Raw genomic sequence first — 11622 nt, 5'->3', positions numbered from 1 at the left:
CTAGGAGGGTGGTTTGTTTTCGCGATTGTGATTGATCACGGCCGAAATTAAAGTAATTTCTTATTTATATTTTCGTCCCTTGTAAAGCTGCCGACAACACTTGAGAACGGTGGCGATTCTGTGGGGTGACAAAATGTCAATCATTGTTCCCCTCAGTACAATTCATTACAGGGAGGAAAAAAAAAAGCAGCAGCAGCACACTTCAATCACAGAAAAGTCGAAATTCGTAAAACATTCAAGATGGTAACTCGATAGATAAGCTAGGTTATGCAGCAACTAACGCGTCCAAATTGCAACCTTTCACTTTCCAAACGAAGTTTCTGTGCCCTGCTTACATGGTTGTTCTTATAAAAAAAAAAATTGCTCAGAATGAAAACTGTTTTACTTCTGTTGTTCATTTATGTTATTATCTCATCCCATCCATTAACGAATGCATGGTTGCTTGCAAACTTAATAAATGCTTCAAATCACTAGTATGCAGTTGCGTTTTACTTGGCAGGGTACAACCGGTTCCTTGGATTGATTTTGAAAAATACTTTCATAGTTATCAACCCAGCTTCCACTTTGTTGATGAGGGAGAGAAGCTCATTCTACGAAGGCCGATTGTGGTAATGGGGTGGTTAACTTACGAGAATTAGCTTGCAATGATGAAATGGGCATACATTATTTTGTGCTACGGAATTAAGCATTTTGTCGGCAAAATGAGTAAGCATTCCAACTGCAGTATCGTGCAAACTTATTGAGCTATTTTAAAATTCAACCATGGTAATGTAGATTACTATTTGGATTCAAATAGGATACCAACATATTCAAATCTGTTACCCACTGCAACCTGCAACACAGTAATGCAATCTGTCATTGCAATAATAAAATTCTTGTGGAAACCTAATAAGCAATCCCGGTTGACTATATAACGAGAATAATCTGTGCATAAGATTTGAAAAGGAAGTCACCTTTTTATTCCCCCATGTGCTAATATGAATATCTTGCGGAAAAAGTTTAACAAATCTGACCCACTCATCTCGCCTTCTTCTTGTGCTGGTTTTGGAATTGGAGTCGATTTGGGCAAAAGGGTGTCACCCAATTTCCCACCTTGTTGCTTAGCATTGGCGGAGGGAACAACTACAAGAGTCTTGTTAAATGGCGTCGACCACATCTTTTTCTCTCTCTTCCCTTCTATGCTTCTTCCTTTTTAAATTTATTTTTTCAGTTTTCAAATTTATTATTGTGTAATTTACAAGCATTCCACAGATTTTATTTTAATGTTGCTTTCGTCGAGTGGACTTTTTGACATTTACAATATCTCATCCACCCAAACTATGGCGAATAACATGCGAAATTATGGAAATGAGGGTGTCCATGTCTATTATCAATTTATCATCTACTATTTATTTGGGCATGAAAGAATTCTCAATTACTTTCTTGGCATTTGTGGTCTACAATATGACAATTGTCTATTTGTCTTTAGTTCATAACACATAAAAATAAATAAGAATAAAAAAACAAACAACGATCTAAAAAACATAAAAACAAATAATTAGTTCCATCACTTTAATATACATGCATCTTCAAAGTAATAATTATTTTTAGAGATTCAATGATAACTTACCTTTATGTAGCATCATACTAACGAATATAATGTTGTGGCAATTAGGTGAATTTTTATTTAATATTTGTATAAAAATGTTTTATATTGAAAATTTATATAAGGAATGTTAATATTTATTCTAATTGATTTGCATTAGAATTTAACACAAAATTTTGGACTAAAAAATCATTAAATTTTTTGTTTTTCAAAATTTAATTCAAGAATATTATCATACTTTATCATTTAACTTTTAAAAAATAAAATATTTCCCATATATATATATAGGAGAGAATTGTGGAAAAAAGATAGGAGAGAGAAAAAAAGATTTTATTTTTATTCTTTAAATTAAATGATAAAATATCATAATATCTTTAAATTAAATTTTAGAAAACAAAATAACCAATAATTATATGATCCAAAATTTTTAGTGTTGGATGCTAATGCATTTAATTAGGGAAAATATTAACATTTTCCTTTATATAAATCAAAATTTTAGTTTGATACCAAACAAATTGAGAGATTCTAATTTTTTTTTTCTTCATAGAGGTATAATATAAATTCACCCTATAATCATATTACACTAATTTTTTCATTAATTATTTTTTATTTACAAAATTCAAACTCAAAACTTTACTTTAAAAATTCAAATCCAGTTTCATTAAACTGACAATAATATGTTGATTGCATCTTATTTAATATTTAAAATACAGTGAACATAAAATAAAACTCATGCTATGTTTTGCCATATTTTAAGCTATTTATTGCATGCAATTAAAGTATTGATATATACCTGCCTCTTCAACACAAAAATACACCATCCATTTAGTCATAAGCTTATGGGGCCAATACTCTTACTTTATATAATAACTTATTATTTATTATATGCTATTAAATGATTGATATGTAATACTCATGCTATGTTTTGCCATATTTTAAGCTATTTATTGCATGCAATTAAAGTATTGATATATACCTACCAGGTTGATGTTAGTAATGTCGATTTCATAATAATCAAGATGGATTATTATGGAATCATGGGATCAATTTTTGTGTGAAATATATCATTAATTCTCGTTTCTGTATAAGATTTTTAGTTTGAATCTTACCAGTGGAAAAAAAAAATCATCTTACGTGTGAAAATAAAAAGTGTTCATTCATAATTGTTCATCTAACGCGTGGAAAAAAAAATCATCTTACGTGTGAAAATAAAAAGTGTTCATTCATAATTGTTCATCTAACGCGTGTATAAAACTTCCACCGAAAAAATGTTCTTTACTGTAGCATAATTTTATAGTTATCAACCAGAGGGCATGCAGATCAATCCTCAAATTATTGTTACATGGAGCACGATCGATTATGTATTATGTACTATATTACTTTGACATTCATAGCATGATGAACAAGTTTCCGATTCCATGCAATAAAATTGAGTTTTTTTTTTTAACTAATTGTAGTCAGTTGGATTCCTAAAAAATAATAACAACAAATATTCATCAGAGAACTTGAGTGCACATAAGCTGTATGTTTTTTTTCTTTTAATATGATTTATTTATTTTATATTCAAAGATTTATTAGAATTTGAATCCTAATTATGTTCTTCTATTTATACTATTTTTTTTTTGTGAGGACCTATTTTTTAAACTACTGTTACGTGGAAGCAATACTTTATTAATAATAATAATGAGAGGAGGCCCCAAGGCCACACAAACGTGAACTTTGACCCCAAGGGAATACATACCACTAAGGATGTGAATATATAAGGTTCACTTGATAATTGAAAAAGGCTGAAGGGAATGAAAAAGAGAGAGATGTCGGGTTGAATTTTTTTTCATACTCAACCTAAACCAATTGATCATAAATAGGTTAGATGGAATCGGATTAATTAGGTATGCATATATATAAATTATTTTTATTTTTTAAAAATTAATTAATTTTTATAACAATAATTTATTTTTGTCTAAAACTTTATAAATATATATGACTGAATGCACTCAAAAGATATAAATTATGATAATATTTGACTATTAAACTTAATGATTTCAATATTAATAAAATATTTTTATTTTAGATAGAAATTAAGTATTATACTAGCATGAAGAAATATAAACAAAATTAAGATAAGGATAAAAATAACAACTTAAAAAAGAAAAAAAATAATAAATAATATAATTTAATAAATTATGTGAATTATTAATGTATTTTTCATATAATAATAAATTTAATTATATGATATGTGTTTGATTGAGTTAAGAAATTATAACTTATTATCCAATTCATATATCAGATCTTAATTGAATTGGATGGAATTTAATCCAAACACATAAAAAAAATCTAACATATATTTAAATTGGACCAGAGTAAGGATTAATTCAAACCGGTAAACACCCACATGAATTCTTTTAAATAATATTTCTAACAAAAAATAACATTTGATGATGCATTAATGTTAGTTTGAGAAAATAAACGAAGGAGAACATGGTTTCCTTTAGTATTGATAGACATGGTGAACAAGTTTGGAATTCCATGCAAGAAAATGAAGCAGCTAATGAAGAAGAGAGTAGTAAAATCGGGGGGTAATAGAGTTAATTAGAAGATGCGGAGGGAAGATGAACGGGATAGTTATTGATGGAGTCATCCCAGGGGTTGCCACGCCAGTCCTTTAAGAATGGCATGTCCCTAACGGCCTTCCAGACGGCGCTGTTACACTTGAAACCCGACCCGAAGGCGATCTGCCAGACCCGATCCCCCTTGGAGACCCGACCCTTGGCCTCCGTGTAGGCCAGCTCGTACCAGAGGGAGCTGCTGGAAGTGTTACCGAATCTGTGCAGGGTCATCCTGGAGGGCTCCATGTGCCACTCGCTCAGCTCAAGATTCTTCTGCAGCTCGTCCAGCACCGCTCTCCCCCCGGCGTGTATGCAAAAATGCTCCAAGGCCAGCTTGAAATCCGGAATGTATGGCTTCACCCCCGACATCTTCAGCACCTTCCTCCTCACCAGCGACACCAAGAACATCACCTGCTCCGAATATGGCAGAACCAACGGCCCCAAGGTCGTTATGTTTGTTTTCAACGCCTCCCCTGCCACTGCCATCAACTCCCTCGCCAAACACACCCCTATTTTCCCGCTCTGGTCCTCCTTTTGGTATACGCAGTTGTAGTTCTTGTCATCTGCCCCCTTGTGGGTTCTGACTGTGTGGAGGAGCTGGTACTTGGAGCGTGCCATGTCTGATGACTTGTTTGAGAGGAGCACGGCGGCCCCTCCCATTCGGAAAATGCAGTTGCAGAGTAGCATGGATCGGTCGTTGCCCATGTACCAATTGAGGGTTATGTTCTCCGTGCTCACCACCACCGCGTAGGAGTTCGGGTTTGCTTTGAGAAGGTCTTTGGCTAAGTCAACCGATATGAGTCCCGCGCTGCATCCCATGCCGCCGAGGTTGTAGCTCTTTATGTTGCTTCTCAGCCTGTAGTGGTTCACAATCATTGCAGATAGAGATGGTGTTGGGTTGAACAGGCTGCAATTCACCACCAGAATGTCAATGTCCTTCGGATCAACCCCCGTTTTGGCCAAAAGAGCGTCCAGGGCGCCGAACATGACTGCCTCTGCCTCCAGACGCGCTTCGCTCATGCAGAGCTTGGGCGGCCGAGAAGTTATTCCTCTGGGAAGGTAGGTCTCGTCGCCCAAACCCGCCCTTGTGGAAATCTTCCTCTGGAATTGGAGAGACTCTTCCTCGAACCCCCCACTCTCTTCGGTCATCTTCAGAAACCCCTCCACCGATATTTTGCGTTCTTTCTCCGGCTTGTAGCACGCGAAGTCCACCAGGTACACCGCCGGGGACCGCTTCCACCGGTACAGGGCGGCCAGGGAGAGTAGCGCCGCCGAAGCCGCCGCCACGGTCTCGGCGTCGAGCTGGTGGTTGTGGGAGCAGAGTTTGGAGAGCTTGATACCACCGGTTAGAGAGAACACGAGAGGGAGGGTGATGGCTAGCATCACAATGCTGGCTGCTTTGCATGAGTATGAGTAACCGTATCCCAATCCCAACTTCACGTATTTCAGTTTCACCGACTGAAGGAAATCCGGCAGCCGGCGCCGGATTCTGATCACGGCGGAGGATGAGTCCTTGAAGTCCATCTCAGCCGTTAATCTCTCCCTGTCCATGTCTATGCTATTGCGACCCATTTGCTTAATTTAATAATTTCCTATCTCTCTCTAGAACGTGCTTGTGTGTAGAACTCTAGAGATTGTGATGTTTGTTTGTGAAAGAGGTTGGCTTATAAAGCAGTCACTTGAGGGGGCTCGCGTTTGGAGGAAGCTGAACCATAACTGCGCTCTAGGAAAAAAACAAAAGCAAATGCTCAAACTTGAAACTCAAATGGGAGCAACAAACATGCTATTGCTAATGCTACTTTGGCCTTTCCTTCACCGCAAGAAAGATATTGACTCTAGTCACTTCACGTTAATTAATCTTGCCCGGGGGAGGTCCTAGTTTCGGAAAGGATTAGATAATATTGCTCAACTACTTAACCAAACTCTTTTTTAAAACCAATATACCCTAGGCAGGTGATTTTGTTGATAAATATTTCACTAAAATATTATTTTTTTCCTATAAATATCAAAATGTTTAGGATTGGTTCTTACAAAATTTTAAATTATATTTTCATTCTCATAAAATATAAATAAGTGATATTTTAGTTCATTTTGTCACGTAACACATAGGATTGAAATTCTTGAATCCAACTCTAAATTAAAATATCACATGTTTATATTTTGTAAAAATGAAAAATATATTTGAAATTTCGTAAAAAGAAATTGAACCTTTTGATATTTACAAGAACAAAAAAATATATTTTTAATGACAATCGAAGTGGATAGAAGAATTTGACTTTGTGAGGTATTTTCTCTTAATAAGCATTAGCAGGAGTGTCATCACGTTGTTTCTTTGTTTTGCCCATTTTCATTTTTTATTACTTGTTAATGTGTAACGTATGCACTTGATACAAAAACTGGGCTACGGGCACGCAAATGTAAACCACCAAAACAAGAAAAAGAAAAGAAAAGAAAAGAAGAAATTGGTCTCTATTTTGGGGGCATATACGGTAGCAGCCAGCGAGATGAAAAAGGGAGATGGGAAATTTGGGAAAAATTATTGATGGAAGGCTGGTGGTCGTTGGTGGCTGGTTGTCAAGGAACAATTAATGGTATTGTGCTAACTTGTCAAAAGCTCAACACCATTTAAAAAATGAAAAAAATAAAAAAAAAATTCTCTGTTTTTCAATTAAGCGCATTGTCTTTTCATACGGCTACAAATTAAGGGGTATGCATGTTCGTTATGGAAGTGTTCACTGCCTATACAATTTCTTTCTTTTTTCGCGTTTTTCCTCTAAAATAATGCATCCTAAAACAATAAACAACGTCAGGCTAGAGATAGTAGGGGAACAGTAATAGGAAATGTAAGTAGCTGATCTAAATTATTCAACTGTTGGTGTTGGACGGTGAGATTCAGAAACTGTTTGACTTTTTTTTAGCAAAAAGTTGTATATGCAAATGCAATTGGATTGAACTGAGCCATGTCTACCTGAGTTGGTGGAGATCAGTGGTTTAGGCCAACAAATTGTGAAATAACATAATCAGCCCATAACTGCAAAATTTTGTGATACAGTAGTGTAGGAATAAAGTTTAATTTTACCCAAGTCATAATAGAATTGGCCCCAATATTACGGGTACCGATCATTTAGTGCAGTACTCATTGGATATTGCCGATCCCTTGGAGTCTTTATACTTTAATAATGTTTTCATGCAAATCCTTATCCTTCTCAAGATCACCCCAAACAACACGTGGGTTACATGTTACAGCCATATAAGTATGGCGCATGTAGCTCACCGACCTTGTTCAACTGTTTTAATACGTTTTGAATTTGGTTGACCACAAAGGAGATACTTTGCCGGTGGTCAACGGAGTTTAAAAAGCGGTGTCTTTTTCCCCCCTTGTTTAAATGTCTAATTAAGGACCAAACCTTATTGGTTCATCCATAATCACCAATAAAACGCACTTAACGTTTTGAATTGAAGATGACGAAGCTCTTCTCTGCATGCAACCATTATAGAGCCAAATTCTGTGTTTGCAATTTCTGGAATTTGCAAGACCATCCACAACTTGCATACAATCAGTTTAAAATATGCTAAGCGATAAATCAAATGTTGAAATGGTATTTAGCAAATGAGAGATTGCAATATACAAGAATAAAAGGGATAAAAATGAACTGCCTTGTTGTGTCTTGGTCAATTCTTTGTATTTTAAGGACAAAGGTTACATAACAATATACTATCATTATCATGCAGGACATCACGGGATCACGCATCCCTTAAGGTAAATTACAAGTACAGATGTAATAAATCTTGAATCTATTACAACACATTAGTCCAATCTTCTTCTTTTCCAATTATCAACTCACACTTTATGAACTATGTAGTAAACTTTAACTTAATTTCAGGGCTACAAATAAAATGCTATAGTAGGATTTAGCATGTGAGAGATGGGTGAAGTCTTGACTTGCTCAAATCTCCATGTTTAAGGTAAAAAGTTTCATAACGGTGAATTCTATTTCCAGGCAAGTTATCAGCTAATCAAACATTTTTAACGACTGCTTAATGAGACGTACTTGATCACTATTCTTCTAAGGTGGAAGGGACGTTTCACGGCCATCTACTGCTGTTTGTGATTGCATTGTACAGGATCTCGCCGAACAGAGGTTTCGGGGCCCTATTTTTTTCTCTCTTTTAAAAAAATTTCAACTCACACCTTACTTGATGAACTATGAAGTATTGTTTTCGATCCTTTTTAAGTATATTGTTTAATTCCTGTATTATAGCCTTACATCAAACTCTGAAATAAAGTGTATTTGTATTAGGTTTGATCATAAAAGAGATTCTAATCCATTTGTCTTCGAGAGATATGGAATTAATGAATGGCCATGAAAATATCACAAGGAATTGAGTCCGGCGAGTGTAAACCAAAGGGACGAAAAGAACTTATCCTTGGAGTTGGAGGTGCTGTGGCTTGATTCCACGACGAGTAGGACCCTTTGAATTCTGCAACTTGATAATGGTCCCCCATTACAAATGAGAACAGTCACAGAGCCATATAAGCATACGGCACTGGATTTATGTACTCAGTTAGCAAGTGAGATTAAAACTTTTGGGTCCCATTCTGGTATGTCTATGCACTCACAAATCACAATGTGACATACACTTCATATTGAATCATGCTTCTCCAACTAGAAACTAATTCAATCAATGTATTTGAAAATAATGGGGATGACAATGATAATCACGGGGTGGGTCCACGCCTGGTTTTAACCAATTAACTCACGTGCAAACTTAATCTCTAGCTCAGCTTACATGAAAGAGTTGCACTCTAATTAAGTAAACGGGAAATGAGAAAACTTAAGTCATTTGTTTTGAAATAAAAATGATTTTACATGTTTCAATATTAAAATGTTATCTTTTTTGCACTTTGCTTCTTATTATTAAAAGTTTTTTTAGAAATTATATTTTTTTTTGTTTTTACAATTCATTATACGAGTATTGTTAGAAAACAAAAATATAGTGATGTTTTTTAAATTAAAAAACAAATACAACATTTTTATCAAACTTATTAATTCTAAAGAAAAATTCATATTCTTAAAACCTCTGGAAAGTAAGGAAAAACAATTTCTATATCATAAATTTCAGTCTTTTATTTTCGAATGAAAAGAGATATCTTATTATACGGCTCTTTTTTGTAACACGTAGTTTCATTTTTATTTAAAACTTATTTTTCAAGGAAATTAAACTATTAAGTATTTCAATTTTGATTTTTTTCATTAAGATTTCTTTTTATATTAAAATATTTACATGAAGAATTTAATTCTTCAAATCTCAATTTATTTTTCAAATTATTTTTATCACTACAAGATTAAATTTTTTTACAAAGACATTTCTCATTGGGAAATTTCAAAAAAAGTCGTGAAAAGTATTTATGCCAACGAAAAAAAATGCCGTTGCATGTTATTTGTTGCAAAAAGTTTTCCAACAACTTTAAATGTCACTTTTGTTAGTGATGTTTTTGTTAGAGTTTTATGGTTTTAGTTCCTTTGTCCCACATTGCTTGGTTTATAAAAATTTGTGTCTCATTAGTGTTATATATAAAGACACCTTGTAAGCTTTAAATTGTGCAAGTAATAAGAAAGTTTTCTTATTACTCTATACTAACATGTGACATCAAGAGCTTTTGGTTACTCCACGGGATTTCCTTAGTTTAGAGGAATTAGTGGGAGTCTTCTTAAAGGAGACAGTGAGAGCAATGACATTAGAAGAGGGGAAGGTGAAGATCGAGAAGTTCGATGGCAGAGATTTTAGCCTTTGGAAGATGCAGATAGAGGATTATATATATCAGAAGAAGTTGTATCAGTTGTATCAACCCTTGTCAGGGGATAAGCCAGACGACATGAGGCAAGAAGAATGGAACTTGCTAGATCGACAGGCTCATGGCGTGATAAGATTGATATGAGCCAAGAACATCGCATTCAACATTGTAAATGAGAAGACTACTGTAGGCTTAATGAAGACATTATCAGATATGTACGAGAAGCCGTCTGTAGCCAACAAAGTATACTTGATGCATCGGTTGTTCATCCTCAAGATGGGAGAAGGTAACTCTATAACTGATCATATTAATGAATTTAATATTACTCTTGCCCAATTGGAGTCAGTGTAGATTAAATTTAAGGATGAGGTGAAGGCATTGATTCTATTATCATCACTACAGGATAATCGGGTTGTAACTTTTATTGCAATTAGTAGTTTTACAAGGGAGAACACATTAAAGCTTAGTGACATCTGTGACTTGATCTTAAGTGAAGATGTTCGCAAGAGAGATTCAGGAGAATCTTCTAGTCATGTTTCCAATTCAGCATTGAATACTGAAGGCAAAGGAAGGACTACCCAGAAGGGTCAGAATAGTCGAGGTAGATCAAAGTCAAGAGGAAAAGGTCAGACAAAATTTTGAAGTGACATTATCTACTGGAATTGTGACAAGAGAGGTCATTTTACCAATCAATGCAAGGCACCAAAGAAGAATAAGACTCACAAAAATAAGAAGTGCGATGATGATGAATGCAAATGCAGCAATTGATGAATTTGATGATGCATTAGTTTGCAGTTTGGATAGTCATGTTGATTCATGGGTTATGGACTTAGGTGCGTCATTCCACACCACTCCCTCTAAAGATTTATTGTCTAACTATATTTCTAGAAGGTTTGGGAAAGTTTACCTTGCAGATGGAAAATCTCTTGACATTGTCAGAAGAGGTGATATTGATATCAAGACCTCCAATGGATCCCTATGGACATTGCACAATGTTAGACATATTCCTGCCTTAAAGGGAAATTTAATATCTATAGGGCAGTTGGATGATGAGGGGCTTTACACTACTTTTGGAGATGGAGTTTGGAAGGTAACAAAAGGCAATCTCGTTGTGGCTTGTGGAAAGAAGCGATGATCTCTTTACATGATTGCAGATGAGGATATGGTAACAGTTACTGAGGCTATCAATAATTCAACCCTATGACATCAAAGACTTGGACACATAAGTGAAAAAGGAATGAAGCTTATGGCGACAAAGGGTAAGCTATCAAGCCTGAAGCATGTTGATGTTGTTGTTTATGAACATTGTATCTTTGGAAAGCAAAAAAAGGTTAGCTCTTCATGGGCAAGGAAGACTCCTAATGTTGAAAAGCTAGAATTGGTGCACACAGATGTTTGGGGGCTAACCCCAGTGAAATTTGTTGGAAACTCACGCTATTATGTCACCTTTATCGACGATTCTACCAGAAAGGTATGGTTTTATTTTCTTAAAAATAAATCTGATGTGTTTTCTGTGTTTAAAAGTGGAAAACAGAAGTTGAAAATCAAACAGGTCTAAAGGTTAAAAGTCTAAAATCTGACAATGACAGAGAGTATGATAGTCAGGATTTTAAGGACTTTTGTTCAGAACATGG

At 34.9% G+C, this 11622-nt stretch overlaps 1 protein-coding gene and 1 long non-coding RNA gene across 2 annotated transcripts; both read right to left on the bottom strand.

The window, feature by feature from the left end:
- Positions 1-31: 31 nt before the first annotated feature.
- LOC106798122 (uncharacterized) lies at positions 32-1499 on the bottom strand. Its single transcript, XR_001387630.3, has 2 exons — positions 954-1499; positions 32-832 (listed from the first exon to the last, which is right to left on the bottom strand). It is a non-coding gene; the product is annotated as an uncharacterized lncRNA (long non-coding RNA).
- Positions 1500-4048: 2549 nt separating this feature from the next.
- LOC100790385 (3-ketoacyl-CoA synthase 1) lies at positions 4049-6656 on the bottom strand. The gene has a single exon (XM_003521774.5). It carries the CDS (start codon positions 5761-5763, stop codon positions 4171-4173), a length of 1593 nt encoding a protein of 530 aa, XP_003521822.1. The 5' UTR covers positions 5764-6656; the 3' UTR covers positions 4049-4170.
- Between the last annotated feature and the right edge of the window lie 4966 nt (positions 6657-11622).

This window comes from Glycine max, chromosome 3 (assembly GCF_000004515.6).
Source record: "Glycine max cultivar Williams 82 chromosome 3, Glycine_max_v4.0, whole genome shotgun sequence".
NCBI classification, from domain to species: Eukaryota; Viridiplantae; Streptophyta; class Magnoliopsida; order Fabales; family Fabaceae; genus Glycine; species Glycine max.
The sequence above is the reverse complement of the archived record's forward strand: the minus strand, read 5'-3'. Positions and strand labels throughout refer to the sequence as shown.

Bases quoted from the DNA above. Each gene is read 5' to 3' on its own strand.
- LOC100790385 (XM_003521774.5), bottom strand. From the start codon at position 5,763: ATGGGTCGCAATAGCATAGACATGGACAGGGAGAGATTAACGGCTGAG.